General features: G+C 37.6%; 1 protein-coding gene across 2 annotated transcripts in view; it reads left to right on the top strand.

Annotated features, from left to right (window-relative positions):
* ORC3 (origin recognition complex, subunit 3) overlaps nucleotides 1-23,003 on the top strand; it is a 33,744-nt gene that overhangs the window by 7,449 nt on the left and 3,292 nt on the right. Inside the window, exons 4-17 of one of the 2 annotated variants that reach the window (XM_010000515.1) lie at nucleotides 349-493; nucleotides 1,743-1,847; nucleotides 2,594-2,748; nucleotides 3,665-3,801; nucleotides 5,506-5,665; nucleotides 6,470-6,583; nucleotides 8,031-8,164; nucleotides 8,643-8,706; nucleotides 11,130-11,246; nucleotides 12,095-12,174; nucleotides 15,604-15,737; nucleotides 18,112-18,191; nucleotides 18,664-18,761; nucleotides 19,656-19,797. In XM_010000515.1, coding sequence (XP_009998817.1) covers nucleotides 349-493; nucleotides 1,743-1,847; nucleotides 2,594-2,748; nucleotides 3,665-3,801; nucleotides 5,506-5,665; nucleotides 6,470-6,583; nucleotides 8,031-8,164; nucleotides 8,643-8,706; nucleotides 11,130-11,246; nucleotides 12,095-12,174; nucleotides 15,604-15,737; nucleotides 18,112-18,191; nucleotides 18,664-18,761; nucleotides 19,656-19,797 — 1,665 coding nt within the window. Of the gene's footprint in view, nucleotides 1-348; nucleotides 494-1,742; nucleotides 1,848-2,593; nucleotides 2,749-3,664; nucleotides 3,802-5,505; nucleotides 5,666-6,469; nucleotides 6,584-8,030; nucleotides 8,165-8,642; nucleotides 8,707-11,129; nucleotides 11,247-12,094; nucleotides 12,175-15,603; nucleotides 15,738-18,108; nucleotides 18,192-18,663; nucleotides 18,762-19,655; nucleotides 19,798-23,003 lie in introns of both variants that reach the window. The other variant, XM_010000514.1, reaches the window with a different exon arrangement.

Here is a 23,003-nt window from a genome sequence, read left to right as displayed (position 1 = left end):
ATCTATTACATTGTTTTATTCCTCCTATGTCACTTAACACTTTGTCAGCATGGTTTTTTTCCTCTTCTTTAAAGCCTGTGGTGCGACAACTCAGTTAAGCTCATTTGCTTTCAAAGTTATTGCTGAGGCATTTGACCAGAAGTTCCAAGATGGGAAATGTCTGTGTTTGCCACAAAATGAATAAATAAATTAGCATGTTTATAGTTAACAGGAAAACTTAGTGTTATTTGAAATTTTTCCCTGGAGTTTTAAGGATGTAAAAGTTGGGAAGAAAAAAGGGTAGGAAAAAGAAGATATTCTAGTGTTTTAACATTTTTATAAATAAAATCTCTCCATATTTGTTTACAGAAAATACAGGAAGACTTGAATAAGCAGTTATTTGACAGCCTAGTAAATTTTTTGAGGCGGTCTCATTCTGAGTTCCAAGAGAAGACAACAGAATGGACTTGTCGGATGAAGTCCAGAGAAATACCTACTGCAGCTCTTGTTTTAGGTAATTTTTAAAACATGCTTGGGTATATACCTCTGCTTAAAACTGACACAAAGATCAATAAAAAAATGCATTGCTAACTTTCAGCAATTATTGTAAGCGGTATCAGCCTCAGAAATGTTAGCAGAAGAGACTGGGCTGGGAGAGGGAAGCAGGATAAGAACTCCTTCCCCTTTATCTGTATGCATAATAGTGCAGTAAGGTAACACCTTTCTTGAAGGTCTGTCATGGGGAGTTGATAATAATTTGTTTGGTTTTTTTTTCCTGATGCACAGGAGATTCTTTGATTCTGTCCCTGTTTCTGCCATCAACTTGCATGGTGGTTTCTGTGACTAACCATGGAATTACACAGCTTCTGTATTTCTGATACGTGTTCTTGCAGTGCATTTTTATGTGTAGGAAAGCAGTGTCATTATCTTGGAAAAGGTGCAGAGAGTGAAGAAAATAGCTGAAGATCTTATTCCTGAAGGTAGTAAAGTTCTGAAGTCTTCCCCCCATTCCTTTCTTTCAAAGGGTTGTAACTGTAATCCTAAACCTGATTCATGGCAATCTGGTCAAATTTTCAGTGGATCATTTTGGGCAACCTAAAATCAGGCCTGTGCTTCAAGTTTGCTGTGTAAGCACTAGGAAAGCCTGGAAGATAATCTGCTGCTTTTATAGGCAGCAGAAAGTGAGAAGTTCCTGAGATTGCCTTGTGGAGGGACTCGTTCTTTTTTTTTTCCCATTTAACTTAGGATATTAAGGAAGGCAATAAATATTGAGTAGTTCATAGTAAATTCATCATTCAGACTGATTTGTAGTAATTTTCCTCCTTACATAAGCCATGTGAGGGTCCAAATCTCAGGTGTATGCACTGCTCTTCTTCTGGAGAAGGTGAATTTCACCCTCTTGTCTGCAGGGCTTAAATGTCTGTGGGTGGCTTCTGAGGGTATGAGGAGCAGGGAAGTTACAAAACCAATTCTACTTCTTGCAGGTTTGCAACTTTGAGAAATCTTTCTTTTAAAAAAAAACTCCAAACTGGATGAAGGGTCTTTGCAGAGATTCCCTGTTTCTTTTACTCAGCTAGTATTAACATGCACAGCTGATCTTTTGCTAGCTTTTTATCTTTCCTCATAGATGAGGCAATGCTTGTCATTCCTTCCTTGAATGGTATCTTCTGGTTTTTATCTGCTGTTGAGTTTATTATTATTATTCAATCTTTGTCGTCACAAATCACACGAAAAATGTCCTTTAAAATCTGTCTTTCTTCTAGGTGTAAATGTTACAGATCATGACTTGACTTTCAGAAGTGTCTCTGAAGTCCTTCAGAATACTGTTACTCCTTACATAGCCTTTCTGGAAGCCAAAGATTGCCCAGGTAAACACTGCAGTAGCTTTGCTTCTTCACCTGAATAAGCTGTCCATTCACTGGAAATTCTAGCTTTTGCTCACAAATGTAAGAATGCTGGGATGGAGGGGTCTTGAAGACTTTCTAAAGATTTTTCTCAGTGCACTGTTAACATAGCAATAATGCCTACTGTGTTTTAAGAGGTATCCAGTTCTGTTTAAAACAATGAAGACTGAAACACTGACTAGTTGTAGCATAGATGTTTAGAGCACGCTGCCTACTGTATTACATGTTGGTCTTGTAGGCTGGCTTTCCTCTTGTTTAATTAGACATTCCACCATACGGTCATATGATTTCAGTGAGACAATGTGTAGAATAAAATTTTGCCCCACACTCCTTGCCTCTGTTTTAGTTTTTAAGTAAAAAAACTGGAATCATTTATGACAGCATCCCCAGATCTATGGATTAGCTGCCTTATTTATTTTTGGGTCACTCCAATAGCGTGTGGAATGGAGTTCAGGAAAGGTGCAGGGCCAACCTCTTAACCATAATTGTTGCTATCTGGATAAATGAATAGGATAACTTTTATTGCATTAACAGCATGCATATCATTAATACTTTCAAGCTTTGTGGAGCATGGGATGTGCATTCTGGAGAGAGAAGGACAATAATTAGAAAAGTGAAAAATAGTAAATGACAACTTTTTAGAGTGTGAGTTGGCGAAGTGTTACTGAGTAACCAAATGTCTTTACTGTGTGTCTAAAAATGTTTTGAAGGAATAAAAAATCTGGTGCAGAAGCTGATGGGGCAGCTGATGAACTGCAATGTAGATGTGGATTCATTGGAAGATGAGGACTATGTGCAGGTTTCCCAGAATAGAGTGCGTTGTTCCATGACTTCTCTTGTCAACTGGTATGAGAGTGTAACAAAGGTAGGATTTTTAGGTTGAGTTTTTTTGTATCACCAGTTTTGAAAAATGCCTGATCCTTAGATGCTTTTAAAAAAGAAACTGAATAACTGAGTTTTCTATGCAGTATTGAAAAAAATGCCAAAGGTTAGCTTTTCCTTTCATACTAAGAAATAACTGAGATTGAGGTGATTCAAATATAAATTTGTAATATATTTAACAATTGTGAAATTACTTTCTGATGAGGTATGAATGTCAGAATTCTGAAAAACAAACAAAAAGTTCTGTTTCATCATATGTTTAATTAGGAACTAGAAGTTTGAAATGACAGTATCAACTTTATGCCAGATGCTTTTCTCCCAGGAGTGCTTGAATTGTTTTGTTTTTTTTATTGAAACAAAACTTTAAGAAAGAGCAGTCACCCAGGGGAAAGTACCATCTTAGTGCTAATGTGCCAATATGTCATGCACAGCCCATGCTACGTTGACAGGCTGTGAGAAAGTATCTTTCAAAATGTTTTTTGTATCTGTGTTTAACAAAGCTACTGAAGCTTTAAGTTTTGTTTTGGTCATGAATAAAAGATAGAAGTGATTTTATGATGAGAGCAGTGTACCAAATAAAAAAATAGTGAGTACAGTCTCTTCTTATTACTGGGTACACATACAAGAAATGGGCAATGTCCATCTCAAGTTTTCTCTCTCAATCCCAACAGAATTTCACCAGTTCTGTCCCACAGAACTGTTCTTGTCTTTGTTGGAATGTGAGTTTTAAAAATTTGTGTATTTCCTGTTTTGCCAAACAGGAGGAAGAAACTTAGCTAATAATAAATATAACTGTCATGATAAGCCATGTTTCTTTGGAGCATAATAATATTGCAGATGTGATTAAATCTTTGTTTTCCTGTCTTCTGTTTATTAATGCATAACAAATGGCTTTAAAGAAAACAGATTCTGAAACTCCAAGCAAAAAAAGGACTTCCTTTTCTAGACACTGGCAATCTCCTCCAGTTGTAGTTATATTCAAAGACATGGAAAGTTTCACCACAAAAGTACTTCAAGACTTCATAGTCATCAGCAGGTAACGTGACCTGACGTTTAGTTCTTCCACTCCTTTCACCATTCCACATTTCCAGCTGTTACAAAGTGTAACAACAAGGCCAGTGGACAGCTGGAATAAAATATTTATGCTGCTTCTTTGCAGCTGGAATTGAGCAAAATACCTATTTTCTAGGTTTCAGAGATACATTATCCTAAAGCTAACTTGGCATTCTGGCTTAGAGTGCCTAATGGGAGGGTTGAGATACCGGGTGTATGATTTAATCCTTGACATAAGAAGCTTTATTAGTACTAGTAGTTACAGAATTTGTGACAGTGAAACAACTTTTTTAAGATGCCTAAATATTTCTTCTGAAGACTTCTTAAATTGTTATCAGAGTATAATTTTTTTTTTATGACTACTGATGTAATACTGCTCAGAGATCACCAGATTACTAATAGGAGTGCAGTGCAGTGGGCACACCTGACACTGCCTCTAACCAAGGCTAGGCAGTTTCACTTGCTGAGAAGCCCACAGCAAAAATACTCTTTTCTAATTCAAATCTGGCAGGTGGGTTCTCTGGGGAACATTTCAAGAAGTAAAATCGTAAATGCATGATTTAAAAAAAAATAATTAAGGCAAGGGAAAATGAGGTTTCAAGTCTGGTGGTTTATTTTGCTTTTTCTGGCAAGGTTAAATACCTGATTCTGAGTGTGTGGATTGTAGATGAAGTGCATTTCAGGTCTGTCAATCTACTTTTTGCAAATACACCTTTTTCTCTTAGGCTGTCTTGTCCAGAAAAAAAAGTTTAGAGGATTCTAATGATCAGTCTTAAATGTGTTTAATAATACGGATAAAGAGATTTAATGTGAGAGTTTCTTCTGATTTGTTAATCACAACATTAGATTTCTCTCCAATATTCTTTTATCAACAGTGGACAGTAATATATAAAGTTCATTGTTTTTATGTTTAAGTCTCTAGCAATAACTTTGAGGAGTTAAATGAAGTAATTGTGGGATAACAATTAAAACAAAAATATCCAAAAGTTGCTGTAATGAAAACAGGGAAGAAATAAATGTTCAATTTTAATCTAGATGATGCTTAAGATAGCAGAATTTTTATCTATTTGAAGGTAAAAAATGGAAGATAATGGTGAAATAGTACTGGAAACACTTTTTTGCGTAATTTATATACTGTTCGCAAGGGATACAGCTTTCAGTCCTGGTTACTGGTTCTCAAAACATGTACTAAAAAGTTGTCTGAAGAGGAGGATTGAATCTGGAGCAGCTGCAAGTTTAATTTTTTTATTAAGTACAATGGGAATATGTAGTTTGTTAGATGAGTTTCATATTTATTTTGAATATATTAAATGGTGTAAAAACTATAAATTTTCCTGAGACTTTTAGCTGTTTAATATCTCTTCTTATTTTTTCTGTTTCTTTGAGGAAAAAAATTATGACTTGATTTGTACAATACTTTAACTGAAAAGATTCTTTTTGTGCCACTTCCTGCAATATGAGTCCTAAAATATAATTTAATTTGCTTTTTTGCTATAGGGTTTTAAGTAGCTCCCTTCCTTTTTCATTTTACCCCTCATCAAAACTCTTGGTTTACTGGCAACAAATCTTTTAATTCTCTCTTTTCTGTCTCTAAGCTCAGTGCGGTAGTAGGAACATAATGCATTTGTTTAATGATTTTTCTATAATGTAACTCCTGGGTTTTTTTCTCCCTTCCCCCATGATCCAGTCAGCATATCCATGAATTACCTCTAGTACTGATTTTTGGAATCGCTACATCTCCAATGATTATCCACAGCTTACTTCCTCACTCTGTTTCCTCTCTGCTGTGCATAGAGCTTTTCCAGTCCCTTTCCTGTAAGGAGCACCTGTCTACTGTAATTGAAAAGGTAAGTCCCTTTTTAAATAGGAGTGTGTGTATGTTTCCAAGCACAGTGTACATGTGTGGCCTTTAAAAGTAGGTTTTTCTGAAGCTTTTGAAATGAAATCTGGTCCTGAGAGATGTGGATTTTGGACAATTTTATGAAGAGGAGATTAATACTGAGAGCTTCCTTCCCACATTGAGACACACACACCTGCTTTCATCTTTCATTTGCACTGACATTTGTCCATACATACTTGGGCAATTACACTTGGACATTCCCACCTCTTCACTAAAGTAGTGCTTTATTTTGAGTTTTTCTTTGTTCCAGGAAGAGGTATCTTTAAACATAGAAAAATCCAGTTCAGCCTGAATTTTGCTGCCCATCAAAATCAACAGTTACCCAAATGGCCAAGGCATATAGATGTTCTGCCTGTGTGATTCTCTGTACAACACTTTGTGCAGGATTTCCAAAATCACTGTTGCACATTCTGAAATTAGTGGAATCCTTGGTTATTACAGCAGTTGCTGTCCTGTTGTTTGTCATTTTAAAAATATATAAAATAATAGTGTTAAGCAAAACTAACTTCAAACGTTGTGTATTAGTAAAAGGTACTTAAAAAATTGTGGTAAAATAATAAACTGAAAATCAATCTTTGCGTGGATATTTGAGTAGGAATATTGTTTCTGGAACTTGGCGGAGTATTTAGTATTTCATTTAATTAAATGCTAGCACGTAACTGAAAGTTGTATCAAATTGTATCTAAAAGTTTTGCTTAATTCCAGAAAGAATTTCTGCTATGGTAACTTTTCCTTTTTTTGTCTCCCTTAGCTGCTTCTGACATCCCAGTTTCCTTTTAAACTGGGTGTGAAGGTTCTGCAGGTCCTCATCAACATATTCTTGTACCATGATTTTTCTGTCCAGAATTTTGTCAAAGGATTTCAGGTAGGCAATAGTAACAGGAACTCAAATTATGATTGTGAAAACAAAGGATAATTACTAGGCACTGAAAGATCTCTTAGGACCTAATCTTGCTGTACCAGGTCCTTGTACTCTGGTTTGTCAGGGTGTGCATAAGCCACAGCTTATGTGTCTCTTCCCCACTTGAACTCTTCTGGCACAGTTTCTGGACGAACTCTTCTTACCTGTGAAGGAAATAGGAGCTGTAGGGTCATTTACTTTGTGCCTCAGAGTAAGTGCTGCTTGTGATCTGAGCAGCTGTGCAGCAATGCTGGAGTTACATTTAGCCTCTCAGGAGACAAAGTGGAAGGCTTCAGGGTTTCCAAAACTACTCTATACAGAGCATGATAATTATGTTTTTATTGGCTTATGTAGGCCTTTAAATCCAGATGTGTTTCTGTGTGTGAGTCTCCTTGTAGATTTGGTGGATTGCAGAGGAGAGTTCTCCAAGGAATTTGTAGTCCCTGAGTCTGTTTTAATGCAGGATGTGAGATTGTTTCTTTCTTGCCTGGTTCCAGGAGTGAACTTGCTTTTAGTGTCATAGACCCTTAGAGTGTCTCAGATTCTTTGATAAGATTTAGTGGTGCCATGTGGCCAGGAGAACTATCCTGGCTGTACTATCTCTTCTGATGGAAGGACTAGGAAAACACAACTGACGAACAACTGGCTCAGAGGTTGGTGCCGTCGGATGAACTTTGGGTTTTTTGATCATGGAGATGTTTACAGGGCACTGGGTATGTTAGTGAATAGTGGCATAGAGCAATCAACAAGGGGGAAAAGGATTCTTGGCCAAGAGTTGGCAGGGCTCATGGAGAGAGCTTTAAACTAGACTTGAAGGTGGTAGGGGACAAAACTCCTGAATGGCTTGATGTACAGGACACCAGGCCTGTTGGCATTGGATGGGAAGACCCTGCCCTGCAGGGGAGAAAGGGTCCTAGGGCAGGAGTTAGCAGGGCTGAAATCAGTGATTCATGTCCATAGTACGTGGATCTTAGCAGTTTATTTTTGTGTACATTAAGCAGAATTGAAATTAGGACATAAGCTTGTTTGTGTACAGTAGTTGCATATCTTTAAATATATTCTCTGTTCTTTGTGAGCATTGGAGCTGAATATGTAACCTAAAGAATGCAGTTATTTCCATAAGTGAATAGAAAATACTTTTATAAAGTGTAGCTCCCATGGGGGGTTGAGGTAGTGAATACAAATAAAGCATACAGCAAAACCAATAATTATCTGAGTGTATTTAAAACTGAATAATCAGTGTCCTGTAGTGACTTAAGAAACAATTAAGAACTGTAATGAATTTTGTTTTTAAAGGAATACCATTACTACCGTTGTAGTATTTGCACTATAGTAGTATGAAAGCATCAAAAGGTGGGATGGGAGATAGGAATTTTGTTAACATCACTGATTCTTGCTTTTTTTTTTTCAGCTCTGTATTGTGGAGCACTTCTATTCCCAGCCTCTAAGTGTACTGTGTTGCCAACTGGGAGATGCTAAAAAGAGAGTAAATTCTTTAACACATGACCAGTGTGAAAATATCCGAAGACTGCCCTCTTTTAGAAGGTAAAAGGGAAAATACATGTTTGGACAGTCTTGTATTTAATCAGCTTTAAAAAAGATAAAAGGAATCTGCAAATGTAGTTCTGTGAAAACTAGTTAATTTGTGCATATGTTTCTGTAGCACAAATCAATTAAAGGAGGACATTTCTAAATAATTACAGGAAGTCTTAATTTTCTGGTCTAGAGAATAGAGCTTCTGTGATGTGTAATCACTTGAGCTTTTTTTTCCCTCTTGTTTGTAATGCAGAAACAAGCTGTTATGAAAAATAACCATAAATCACTTCTGAATTTGTTAAGCTGACTTGGAACATAATCTCTAGGGTTTTGGAGTGGCCTTTCAACTTGCTGGATTTGACTGTCCCTTATTGAATCTTTCCACAGAAATCCTTGCAGCAGCATAAACATTTAAAATTTGTAACCCTACAATCTTTAATAATACTTTATGTTATAATTTGATATTCTTGTTTTTTCTTGCCATCAGATATGTGGAATGTCAAGTATCAGAGAAACAGATTGCACTGCTGACAGAAGACAACTTTTTAAAGGTAAAACTCTAAGAATGTCTTTGGAGAGCAAAAAATAACTTTCCCAATGTATTATTTTGTGGAGCATAATGAAATACAAGACTAAGATGTGTAGTTCCATATAACATCTTCCATGCAGTACCTACTGTTCTTCAGATTCAGTAATGGAGAATTAGGATTGGCAGGTCAAAATTCCAAACTAGGGTTGCCAGGTATACCTTTGTACAAAGCTGCACAACCTGTTTTTACATCAATTTTTACTTATGTCTTGAAGTATAACAGCTTTAAAAGGTTACAGGGTTTATTTATGGCCTGGTCTTCCAGTGGTTACTCAGACAGACTTTCTTGGAAAGTCAGTGAAGTGTTTGAAGAATGAGTAAGTAATCCTGGAGGTTATTTCATAAGCTCCTAATCCTCCATACCCTCTGTGTAGTTTCTAATTGAACTCAGTAGGGCAGTCTGGGTTTCAAGGCACACATTCACACTAGATGTTTTACAGGATTAAAATTTTAATTTATGTTGCATGTTTATCTGAAGGTTTGTCAAGAGGTTAAATTCAGGCTACTACTATTGAGACCTGTAGCAATTTGCCAAAGGTCTGTTGGTTGTTTTCACCAGCTGAACCACTCCCAGTCAAAACATTGCTCAGGTGAAGGGTTGATCCTAACTCTTCATCTCAAGTACACCTGTCAGGTGAAAGGTACTAGCAGAGATAAAGCAACTAATTTATCCTAGCAGATTTTCATGGTCTGTAAGGACTTTTCAAGTGTGAAGAATAATGTTAATGGCTTGAAGAGAGCTTGGTAGCAGGCAAGTTTGCAACTGCAGTACAGTTGCAGTCAAGAAGAGTTATATTTTATACATGATTTTATGATCCATTTTCTCAGTGGCCAAGTAGCTTAAGCTACTGCTCTTGACTTGCTCTTTATTTGCACCTCAGGTGATGTGCCAGCACAACTGCTTGCATGGCTGTGCAATGAGTATAATCACGAAAACAAACCAATTAAAGTTAGCTGACCAAAAAAAAGACAAGATTCTGGAGTGTTCTGCAGAGTTGTTTCTGCAGGATGATTTCCCCAGTGTAGTTCATTCTGCAAGTGCATAAATGCTTCTGTTGAAGCAGGAGGAAGAAGGGAGTGGGACGAGCAGCTGAGACTGTTTCTTTGTTTAAAGGCCATGTAGTGGGCTGCTATTTTGAAAGTTGAACACTCGTCAACTCAAACTTTGTATTTGAAACTTTTTATGTTTAACAATATACCCCCTCATTTCAAAAGCCTCACCTTTAAGTTTGGGAAAGAAGCTGGAATTCTTGTGCTTATGTGCATGTGATGCTTCTGACAAATTTTGATTGAAGATAATTGTTCTAAACTCTACAATAGAGGTAGACTATTATTACATTGTCAAGCTGGCAGTGTAGTCTGCCTGGGGAGAAGAGGCCCTACTGCTGCATTAATGAGGTGCAGCTTATTCTGTTTGTCATACTTATCTACCATATATTATTCTAAACTTTGGAAGCACTTCCAAAGTCACTATACTACTTCATGTAAATTTACTGTTCATCTTGAGGACCAGGTAAACTTGCTATTCAGGCTTCACACCTAAACCTGTAAATGCCCTTTGTCAGCTGCAATTTGTATTCCATGTTGTTACCACTTTTTAATAACTATGGGAAGAGTTTCACCTATTTAGAATAATCAGTTTTAAAAGCAATTTTACATCCTGATTACTTGCAACTCTGAAAGTTTCCATAGCAAATTTCATTTGAAATTACATAGATGTCATGTTCTATATTTATGGAGATAACATTGCATAGTCATCTAATAATGGTTTCAAACTTTGCTAAAACCAAATATGCCTTTTTCATTCTGTTATTTGGCAAAATACATAGTCCTACTGCATTGTAATTTGTTTCTTAACTACATCACTCTCGAGCTGGGAAACAAGATGAGGGAAATACAAATGCCATAATGCTCTACATTTGGGGGAATAAGATTGATGTAACAGTGTTAAAGAGAACTTGCTTTCTCCCAGTATATGAAATAAATTTTTAAATGCATTTTTAATATAAAAATACAAATAATAAGGATTTGAGTAGAAGTAGCTAAACAATTTCTTATTGCCTATTAGAGGTATAGCATATAGTCTTGTTTTTGTGAGATAACATAATGTAATCTAAAGGCTAAATATAGTTGAAAATGATAAAATAAAATGCTAATCAATAAGAATTATCTGGTGAGATAGAATAAGAAATTAAACACTATGCAATGTGATTGCAGTGAACTGTTGAAATACAGCTTTTTTTGCATAGTGGTCTTATTTAAGAGTGGTGATTTAAACCATAGCACACCATAATGTCAAAATTTCAAAGTAATTTTAAATACTTAATGAGTTTTAAATATATGGATGTCAGAATGACTTAAAAAACACTTATTCTGTCACTCTAGGAAACAGTGCAGAAGTTGCTGGAGGACTTGAATACTTACCATGAAAATTATATTTCAGTTCTGAGATGTCTTCATGTTTTCACATCTTCTCTTCCAAAGTATCCCTTAGGCAAGCAGGTGATGTACTATTATTCCATTTTAGTGAAACATGGGGTTTTTTTGTATCAAACTATGACATCTGATTAAGTATTTATTCTTTGTGTTTGTTTACTATTCTGCCTCTTAGCCCCCTGCTTCTTAAGATGGAGACAGATGCTTTCTTGTTATGGGCAGAGAGCAGCTGCATGTGGTTCCTTCAGTGCCATGGGTGATACTGGGTCAGTCAAGGGGAAGGAGTTTCCAGGAGGAGGCAGATGCACACAGCAAAACAATCCCCACACATTTGCTTTCCCACAACATCTGCATGCACTGCAGACAATGTATACTCTTATTGCTAGTCAAATTCAGATGGAGAGACTGAGTTTTAACAACCTTCTGTACAGAATAAAATTAAAGGAACAGTGATAATTGCTCTTAATAGCCATATTGCTGCAATGTCATTAAATCCACCTTCTCATGCAAATTCTTCTTTCACCAGAAGAGCAATATATTCTGTGCATGTGCACTTGTCTGTCAGTTCTCAATGTGTTTTCCACACTGTTATTAGAATCTGTTCCTAACTGAAAAATCAACATGAGCTGTCCCAGTATTTGAGTATTTTAGCTGAGGCATTTGATTGGAGTTCCTCTCTGTTCTCTGCAGTTATCTTCATTTGAATGTTAGGTGTTTGAAGCCTGGTGCAGAGTAACACATACACTCCAACAACACTAGAAGCTTGGGTCTGTAAGATACTAAGCAGTCTCATTTCTTTTGCAGTCATTCTGCATCTCTGGGAAACAAGTGTGTTACTTGGTAAGCTTGTTGTAAGAGTTCTGCATTGCTCTGTTTGTAAAACATTTTATCCTTTCTACACCTCTGCATGACAGATCAGGGAGCTGCACTGTGCATGTTTGGAAAACCAAGTGTGGGAGACAAAGGAGTATGAGTCATCTCTTCAGCTAGCAAGGTGATTTATTTTGTATTTTTTTTCCCCATTTTGTTTTAATACTGCATACACATGGAAAATATCAGTCATCTGTTATTCTGGAACTTAAAGCTGAGGATATTACCTGTTCACAAGCAGTTCTAGGGTTGTTTGCAAGTATAATTGCTGTTCTCATTTTGACTTTCTACAGTTACCTATGAAACAAAACCCAGGTTCTAATGTATCTTATGCCCTGAGTAATTATGTTGGAGCCACTGAGATTACTGTGCATGAATAAGAACATCAGTTAGGCATTGTCTTTCAAAGTATGATTGTGTTGGATATTATCAACCAAATTATTAGCTGTAGCTGGTCTAAATTTTAATCTAGTGTTAAAATTAGAGTCTGTTCCAAAGAGTAGCTAAGGTCTTTCTTGTTTGATTTTTGTTTTTAATTTTACTGCTTTCCTCCTGCTTCCATTGTCTGACCATACAGGGACTGAGTTAATTTTTTGTGTTATTGTGAGCTTAGGACTTTAGGGAGAGTCTACACTTGTGTTGTCAGTCAATATTTAAAATGGAAAAGTCATCTAAGCCTATTTTCTTAATAGAAAACCCTTCAATTGCAACGTTGCAGCTACAGACTTTTAAATGTGCTTGGTAATGGCAAGTGGCTGTTTCCTGACAGCTGCATTCCTTCAAATAATACATTGCTTCTGCCTCAGGAGGAGCTAATGTAGCACTGTTACCATAACTGCCTCTTCAAGAGCCTCTGAGCTTCTGAGGTTTGATGTGTCTGACAGTAAAACTGAATAGAAAAAACATGTCACTGGTGGGGGATAACTTTCTGGGCTCATATATAGAAGGAAACACACTCTTCAAACTGTACCTTTGCTATACTGAGTGGTTCTTGCACATCAGCACTGTGCTGTTCTTTACCTTTATCCTTTAGAAAGATTTACACACTGGATTTGTCATTTCTGCAGTCTTTCCTTCTTAATCCTTCTCTGACTCTCCTGAATCTTGGCAGCACTCAATCACCTATCAATCCTTGCCCACAAATGTGTCATTTTGCTTTCCTGTACTGTGTGTTCTCTAATAACTCCTGCCCATTTTTTCCTCTCCTTTTTCTCTTCCTATGTTTAGTAGGCTTTCTTCTACTCTGAATTCATCTGCCTCTCCTTTGTGACAGCTGATGCTGCCGTTAGATTTCAGTGTCTTTCTTGATGTGCAGCGATGTCTCTCTTTTGCCCTCTGTGAATTGTTTGAATGTGGGGGTTTCAGTCATTGCATTGAGTTCCTGTTGTGGTTGGTTTCTTGTTTCTTTTCTTCAGCCTTTTCTTGGACTGGCTTTTATCCCTCCTGCTCAAAGTGCTCTCCCCAAAGATGTTGTTTCAGGTGATCTAACTTTAGCAATCTAGACAAAAGCTAGTCTACTTTAATTGTCTAGAGGAGTGTGAGAGATTTAGTTCACATTGGATTAATCCAATCAGAAGAGAGGTAAGATTAAGAAATGTGGGGGAGTGTCTCCCTTGATTGGTTATGGGGAGCTAACTGGCTGGGCACCTGATTTAGCTTTTTAGGTGGCAAAACTTTGAAAACTGACCTAATGTCTTCTGCCCAAATACTGTACTCTGTTTTTGTCTGCTAATCATTGATGTCATTTGTCACATACTGCTGATCAGTCCTGCCCTTCCATGGCTGTAGTCGTTTTTGTTGTTGACCATTCTCCCCTACCACTTCTTCAGGTGATTCCCCTTCATCTTAGCTTCCCTTTTTTCTCTTTCATAACTTGTCTCTGGATAATCAGATTTATTTACTGTCTCTGGATGATCTGAGAATTTCCTTTCTGCTTTAAACCCATCACCTGTCTGATTTAAAATCTTAATCCCACTTTCTGATACCTGGCATACCTTGCAGTGATTTCAAGCACACAAAGTTGAACAGGATTCTTCACTGCTTCCTGATATGTGATAACCATCCTCTTGCCTGTTCTTTAGGCCCTGTAATCCCATTGTTCTTGTAAATAAGTTTTTCTAAAACTTGCAGCTTCTTTTTGAATATTACTAAAATAAATTTGTTCTTCCCCATTCACACATCTCCAAATCTGCTTATCTGCTCTCTGTCTTAGGTGTTATTGCAGTGTTTTGTCTGGCCTGGAAGAAGGTTATCTTGTTTACCCATTACATTCTACAAGACAGTTTCAAAATGTTTTCTAGCCTTTTGTGTGGTCAGGGTCGTCCTTTCTGTTGTTAACTCCTTATACTTTTCTCTACAAAATAGGTGAACCTGAAGGCAAAACCTGACTTGCAAAAAATCCATAGCCCTGAATTGGATGAATTTGAGCTTCAAATTCTAGCCTTTACAAGCATTTATTAACATCAGCTGCCATTTAGAAACTAGAGCTGAAGTTGCAATTGCCCTGCCAGGCATCATGAAGCTTCCCCAGCCTCTTCTCCATCATTCCTTAAATTTCTTTAGTCAGTGTTTGGGTAGCTGATACACAGATCACCATCAAGTCATTCTTCTGTCATGCTCCCTATTTAATGTACCTGTGGGGTTTGTGTCTTCTAAAACCCTTAAACTATTAGCACCTTTGTTTTGTGTAAGACAAAGCAAAACCACAAGAGTAGACTGGGAAGGGCTCTTGGCAACAGTGGCTGTTACAAATGTGTGATTGTTCAGAAGCAGAGTGTTGAGCAATGGGAACCTTTCCCAGTGCACTAAAAAAGTTACATGCATGTGTCATCAAGGCAGTAGCTTGATGCAGTGACTGGATTTCTGGATTCCAGAACTGTAGTTCTGGATTTCATTTATGGATATTGCTTTGGTATCTTTTTAAATGAAGGCTCTGAGACAGAGCAGTGCTTTATGACGTTTATAAAATGCCCTAATACATAATTAAAAGTAAGTAAATGCTAGGCTAGGGGTTGCTCTAGATGATCTCAAGAGGTCCTTTCCAACCAAAGTAAGGATGAGATTCTAGTGATGGTTAGTTAGGCTTAGCAGAATACAGAAGACAGCAATTCAGGTTCTGTTTGAGAATAATTCTGGATCACAGAGTAAAGGATTTTGTGCATGTGTGAATACATGCCAATCTGATTTATTTGGGTTTTTACCGTTTCATTTATTGTTATTGGGAGTGAGTTATAAACCCTACCATACCTTTTTTTTTAAATCTGACTCACAGGTTCAGAAATTATAACTGTTTTTAGACAGAATATCAGAAAAGCTGGCATTGTCAGTTCTGCAGGAAAATGTGAAGTACATCTATTCAAGTGGATTTGTTTCTCATTGTTAATAACAGCAAGGAAAAAAATGTGCTTTACTGCAATACTACATGTTTAAAATATTGGAAGTTTTCTCTTTTAGAAGAGTTTTTCAAATTATTTTTAAACTTTTTCCAACTGAGAACATTGAAAGCTGTTTCATCATTCTGTGTTTCAACTTCAGCCAACGATTTGTCTTTTAGAATGTTGAATAAGTCTGATTTGGAAACCATGCTTCAACAATGTGTGGAAATCTTTGTGTCATCTCCTGAAAATGAGTTTGATAAGACAGTAAAAAAGTTGAAGGAGTTCTTGACCCAGTTTCAGGAGCTAGAAGGTGGGTGTGTACCATCATATATTCCACTGCAGATTACATGAAAGCTATTTTATAATCTGACCAATGGGTATGATTTTCCCTGGTGATAACCTGTCATTGTATTAAACCATCAGATTTTCCAGGATTGTTTTTTTAAGTACATGAACAACATTAGGAAACGTTTATATTCTTTATTGGTATGTGGTTCATTCTTTATATAATACTAAAGAGTGAAGTAAGATTAGAAATTGGACAGATCAGCAAACATTACTCACTAAATCTGTCATACATGTATTATAAGCATTTTACCAGATGTTGCAATCATTTGAAGCATTTAACAAACAAAAACAGATATTGAAAGATAAACCAGACCAAACTTACGGCATGGTATTTAATCCAAAATGTATATGAAGTTATTTTACCTGCATCTTCAGTTAAATTCATATGAGGTAGGACACCAGGCACCAGTTGTCAGGGCTCTGCTGACATGCTGTGACTTGTCAGTCCCCTATGTTTGCTTGTTCACAGTGAAGGACATATTTGAAATTTTAGAAAGGCAAATGAGTGCCAGCAGCCTAAGGTCTTTCAGAGGCAGGCTAACACAAACTGCCATATTCCCCCTGAAGTAGGAGTATGACATAGACCAGCATTTAGAATGGAAATGTCATTGGTTCCCCTGAGCTACAGAGAAGTGCTCTCCAACATTTCTCTTTTGAAGATGATCTGGTACAAGAAATTACCAGTGTGATTGCTACCCAGCATTTGGACAAGTAGGCAAGAAGCCACCACGTGCAGTCTAATATTAATTAAAGTAGTTGTTTAATACTGTAGGGTTAACTCATTTAGAAGAATTGGCTCTTGTCTGTACTGTGGATTTTTAATATATGTAGTAATAGCAGGGCTGTGGTACAGAAAGAGGTGATGACTTTGAAAAGGCTGTATGTGTCACTGAAGAACCTGAACTACAATGGAAAACCTAAAGGTTCATCTAGTTTGGGTAAAAAGAATTGATGCAAAAAGCTTTTACGTGGTTGCATTTTTACCTTGAGGGAATAAACTAAAAAAAACCCAAACAACAAACTCTGGGAATTCAGGGACATGCAGAGCTACAAAACAAAAAAGACCTTTTATTTGCACATAGGATTTGAAGATGTTTTTAAAGCAGAGAGGGTCTAGTGAGTCCGCAAATGATGTTAGTTTGTTCTCAGAGCAGATTTAAGCTATAATGAAAGTGAGAAGAGGAACTTGAGACTAACTATACATGAATAGGTTGCTGAGTTAGGTGGCTTCTTCCTGTAAGTTTCTGTGATTGTGTTGATCTTTAGTGGGAGTTTTCACAAGTCTGCCAACAATGTTATGTACCCAAATCTCCCACAGAGCCCTTAGAGTGAATGCACAGTCCAAATTTATTATAAGTCCATCTTCCCAGCTGCCTAATGAGCTGGGAAGAAATGAAAACATGAAGCTTGAGAAAACAAAATCTCATTATGTTAGTCTATCTTGAGCTGAAGGATCTGATAAAAGATATCTCAAAACACATCAGTGTTGTAGTGGAGAGAGAGGAAGTTCTCTGTTTTGAGTTCTTCAACACAAATACAAGTGTCTACAGCCCACTGGAAAATACCAACTGATTCTATGTAGGTCACCAAAAAGCTTTTATATATTAATATTTTAACTGCTGATTGGAGCTTTACTTGTGGGTGGAATCACCATTTTATTACCATCTTCAGAAGGCAGGCAAGAAATCTAGTTATCTTTTGTTCTGATTTTGTTTATCAGTCATCCTGGCATTGATTATCCTTTGGGAGTTTTTGCTTCTTTGTTTTTACCTAAAAATTACTAATTACTGGTGCAGTTGATCAAACTACAACAAACTACATGGCTATGAAAGCAAAATTTTGTTACAAAAGATGAGAATAAACCTGTACAGTGAAATATTTGGTTTGCTGCTCTGGTTGCAGTTTCTGGGCTGAGTAGGGAAAACTAATTTCTTAGTGTTTTTTTCTGTACATGAGAAGGAAAAAATAGGCAGTGTGTGGCTTTTTGAACACTCCTAGAGCATTAGCAGTATCTAGTACTAATCTGTCCAACTTAGAAATGTTAAGAGTATGACCTAGGATGGCAATAGCAGAATTCAAATGACATGCAAGGCTTGTGCTGGATCATTGCTCAGGGCTGAATTGCTTTGGTTACCTGATCACTGTTGATGAAGCTGCATTGCAGACTCCTTTTTTAACAATCACTTACAAGGTGCAAGACTGAAAAGCTGCCTGTGTTTGGGTCTGTACGAGCAAGTAACTAAACACATCTCAGATTGCTGGGGTCAGGGGGTTTATGAAGGTAGCTGGGAGAAGTTTACCCCACATACCAAACATCAGTTTTGTTCTAGTAGCAGATGCTTTCCAAGAACGAGATGTGTCCATACCGTCACAAAAGGAGCTCCAGAAGAAGACAGACCTTTATCATCTTCAGAAGGTTAGGCCTGTGTAGGCTTTACTGACTAGTTCCTTATCTTTTAAGATGTAACTGACCATGGTTAGTTCCTCCCAGCTTGCTGGAGCTCTGTGTAAAGGTTGTATATAAGTAACTCTTCTTAAAAATTAATTAATAAGTACCAACTATGTATGTCAGGCCCACCTGACACATAGAACATGATGGAAAAAAAATTTGTCATAAACTAGGATTTTTAAAATGCAAATTAGGGATTTTCTTCATATTAAACTTGTAAATTACATTCTGCCTAACACATATTTATTTGAGTTTCCCAAACTCCTACCAGTTTGAGAACTGAGTACACTGGCCTAAATAAAAATAACTGCACGATCACACTTTCTAGTTCTTCAGTAAAGACATGCCAGCAAAAATTAATGATACATGTTAAACATATAGATTGTGTTCTCCAGCGAGTAACTACCCATGTAGTTTTATGCACCACTTTTTTTTGAAGACCTTGTTGGAGTTGAAGGAATCAAGGCGGTCTAAGAAACTGACAAAGTTTGAAATGCTTCGTTTTGAAGTTGTTGACTATATAGACAGCCTTGTAAGGTGAGCTTTCCCATTTTATATTCCTGCATTAGTTTGCACCATAAGTTGCAACAGAAAGTGTGTTAACATGTTAATCTTGTCAAAATTGTGTCTTGGTCTCTGTGGTATGAAGCACACTGGGTTTTTTTCCTTCCTATCCTTTCTTTAATGAGGTCTCTAAAAATAATAGTTTTAAAAAAATATCTCTTTTCCATAAATTAGAAGTAATTGGCACATGAATTGACCAACTTATTTTCACTACAGGAAGAAGCTGAGAGAGGACTTGGGTGTATGTGGTAAAATAAAGTCAAGAGTTTTCACCTTAATCTTTGCTGATCTGTTCTACTTATGAAACTGTATAGATGTCATGTGTGATATCCTATCCTATCCATTTTGGGAACTGTTTTGGTGAGCAAGGCACAGCAGATAGGGTTTTGGAGGCAGCTCTGTTGCAGAAAATGTTCAAGCCTTGAGGTGGTGGGGGAAGAGATGAAAGCACATGTTAATTATAGAGCCTGGGGGGGCGAGCAGAGAAGCTAACAGAAGTGTGACTGTGCCAAGAAAAAAGCTTCACATATGAAGACAAAGATGAGCAGACACTCATCAGGAGGCCTCAACATGGATAACCAAGATCTGTGGAGTAGAGTATGTGACTGGTGGTAGCATCTAAGCTGCTGCCCTTATTTTTGAATTTGTAAGTGGCCCAGCCAGAGTTCTATGCTAAATCCATTTGATGTAGACCTGCCAATAACTGACCTCCCTGCTTAGAAGTTGATTTCAGGGCTGTTTATCTCCTTTTTCAGAGATTTGTCAGTACTAGTTGGGAAACAATACATTCTTGCAGTCTCTGTTGTTTCCTTCAAGCTAAAACTTGTGTCTCCCCTCCTTCCCCCGTACCTCATCTTGCTTTTTCAGAAATTACCTTGTTCCTGCAGACCACAAGACTCTGCATGAGATAGTGTATTTCAACACAGCCAGTGTTCTGCGTGAGCACTTGAATGCTGCCCCAAGGATTGCACTTCATACAGCTTTAAATAACCCATACAGCTACCTGAAGGTAAGAAACACCTGAGTTGTTTGTGGTGCTGAAGTGGTTTCTGAAGGCTACAGACGAGGATGAGGTGTAAGGCTTTCATTTTGCTGTTTCATGAAGCTTGGCACACTTTCAGCTGTTTTGCAGAGAACCAGCAAGTTAGTGTTGATAAGCAACTGGGGACTTTGCAAAGAGCTAGGGAACTGACTGAAAAAGCAGCTAATTATGGAAGGAGTTTTATATGCGGAATCCCTTTTCCAGAGCCAGTTCTAGTCATGATCTTTTCTTTCTTCTGTAGATGTAGCAGAAAAGTCATTTGGTCCTCCATTACAAATAGAATGACTGTCTATGGGGAAAAATAGTGTCTGTCACTCCTTCCAGAGACTTTCTTTACAGGGATGGTGCCTGGTCCTCAATGTGTAGACTTGCTGTAAGCTGAAGGCTCTGTTCAGGCACATTGATGACATTAACAATAGTTTAAATACAGCATATTTAAAGGAATCCTTTGGTTTTATTTTTACATTTATTTTAATATCTGTTGTGTATTGACATCCTGTCTTCTCAGAGTCCAAGAAAAGGATTGTCATTGATTCTGTTAGTTAACTCTGCTCTTTTCTAGAGAAGAAAAGCAGCCCCTTTCCCTCTTCTTTCATAAATCAAATTCACAGGTTGACCCAAAGAAAGGATAGATGGGGCTTTGGAAAAAAAGTGAACATACATTTCTTTTTGTCCTTGATTATAGATGCTACTTTGGAGTTGTCCTTGTCCCCTAACATTTCCCTTAAAAATGTGCTTACAGTTTTGAAGAAAACTGGTTGTTGCTGTATCTGAGTGATTATATATGACTTGAGTCAAAGCCAACACTTATCAGGAACCATACTTGATAAAGATCAGTCTTTGAAATCTACAACCTCATTCGTATTGGGTTTGTTGCCACTGTGCCTGCATTTGAATGCGGGTTGTCAGTTCTGCTGTGTGCAGGAGGTACTTCTAAAACCACTTAGAGAGCTTATTTGTGAAAACAGCAGTTAGCAAGTGGGCTACCATTAAAGAGATCTAATTTGAACCTCAGGAATTTATCTTTTTTAGAAAACCTGTAAAAATACAGATTAGGAGAGTGAGCAAAATTTAGCTGCTGATGTGTTTAAAGCCCCCTGTCATTCTGCACTTTGTTCTTGGTCATACTTGAACATTTCCAGTGTTTTTTGAGTAGATTGTGAAGGTTTGTCTTAGTTTCTAACAGCAGCAATATTGACCAAGTACCATTTTAATCCATGTTAGTAAAAGAAAGATCTTTTCTTAATTGTATCCATGGTTTCTGCATTGGCTTCTACTTTCTTGGGCCATAACCAGAGCAAAGTTCTCTAGAATTGTTCCTTTCAGCAGGCTAGGACAGAAAAGGATCTGCTTCAGTGGAGTATCAGCAAATGATTAATATGTGATGCATTTCTTACAGGAATCCAGTCCACTTATTTAGCAAAATGTGAACCAAGGATCATACATATGCTGAAAAAAAACCCTCAAAAAAGTGTAATTGTTTTCATTGATCCCTTGAAAATTCAACAAGTTTAGCATTATGTCAGCACAAGGAAATGTGGTCTTGGATGTTCCTGGGACTTAAATGGTTATGGAAGTTTTTTTCTTGACTGTGGGTAGGAAGGGTGATTATTCATGTTGGTCTCAAGGAATGAGCCCTTTTGCCCATGAAGATACTTTGATTGCTGTGAAATTAAAAGCCTCGAGTTGCAATTAAGGTCCTGTATCAGGGAAAGGGGATATTAGCATTTGGTCCTTGGGAACGAGAGTAACATTGATTCTAGAGCCAGGTCTGAGTCTGTACCCTGTCTAGCCTCAGGGGGCAGGGTCAAGCAAGAGAAACTCCTCATCAGCAGTGTTCTGAGCTGTTCCCACTCCCACACTCTCTCCGAAGCAGCACCTCTGTGCTCTATAAGTGGTTTCACATCTCACTGTTAGCTCTAGGGCAGCTTCCTGCTTGTCAGTGTGGTTATCTCCTCCTGGGGACAATGGGTGTGCTGCTGCCTCAAGAAGCTGAGGTTTCCCTGCAGCTGCACCTCCCTCCTGCTGTGCTGTGAAGCCTTGGCCCAGTTGTCACAAGTAAGGCTGAATTCTTCCAGGAGCTGACAGAGATCCTGCAGTGCCAATCACTAAGAACCTTCCCGGATAGTTTTCGGCACTGGCGTGTGATCCAGCTAAAGAGTAATTTCTACAGATTAACCCATTCCAGGAGGGTGCAGTTGCTCTGTAAGTCACATCCTCTGGCTGGTCTGGCCTTAAGATTAGAAGATCAGTGTCCAGCAATCCAGAGCTGGTGCATGGATGAGTGGTAGGAACCCAGAGAGTTAAAGTAGCAGAGGGAAAAAGAGAAAGGCCTAGGATTATCCTCAGTAAAGTGGTGAGCCACCAGATCAGCCAGAAGGTGTAACTTCACCTCTGCTGGTTAGAAACACAGCAGTATTTGAGACTATTATGGTATGCTACTGAATTATAGTCTGGTAAATTAATGTCTGGTTTGTAACATTTTGAGGATTTAGCCATGTTACTCTGAACTTACCTTGAGACCATCTGGACTGAACTGACAGGTACTAACCTGATGCCTGCAGGTTTTGTGTTCCTTGTACAGAATAAATAAACTTGAAAATTGTTAGATTTTCTGGAAATCATAAAATCTAAGTGCTAGAGTCCAAACTGAAATTGCAGGGCTTGAGATCTATGAAAGGTAAGCTAGAGATTCTTAAGCAAAGTTACATTATTTGCCCCACCTTCTTTCCTATCTTGAGAAGCATTTATTTATGAAGGTATCCTTGATAGGGCTTTGATATTTTACTAGTGTTATATCAAAAATGTCTATGAACTGAAAAGAATGATCAGTGGCTGCTCTCATGTTAAGAGAGCTGGCTTCTGTAGGGTGAATGAAACCGAAACCAAAGAATTACCCATATAAAAAATTGTGAATTTTCTGCAGCTCTGCAGAAGCTTTTGCTTCTGGCTCAAGTGGCTTTTTTATTTCTCAAGCAAATAGTTCAATGCTGATGACCTCAGTTTCCTGACATATAGAGTAGTTTGTGAGAAATCAGACTTCTGCCTTTATAGGTGCTGAGTTTCAAGCCAGAGAGAAGTGAGTGTTACATCTCAAAGGTAGAACTCAGAGATGAGAGAAGCAATTTTGTTTTTTAGTTTACCTGATAGATCTACTAAGTCTTGCTCTTTCC

The sequence above is a fragment of the Chaetura pelagica genome, unplaced genomic scaffold, assembly GCF_000747805.2.
Source record: "Chaetura pelagica isolate M959 unplaced genomic scaffold, ChaPel_1.0 scaffold174, whole genome shotgun sequence".
NCBI lineage: Eukaryota > Metazoa > Chordata > Aves > Apodiformes > Apodidae > Chaetura > Chaetura pelagica.
Note: the sequence above shows the minus strand (reverse complement) of the source record. Positions and strands in the feature narration are given on the sequence as shown.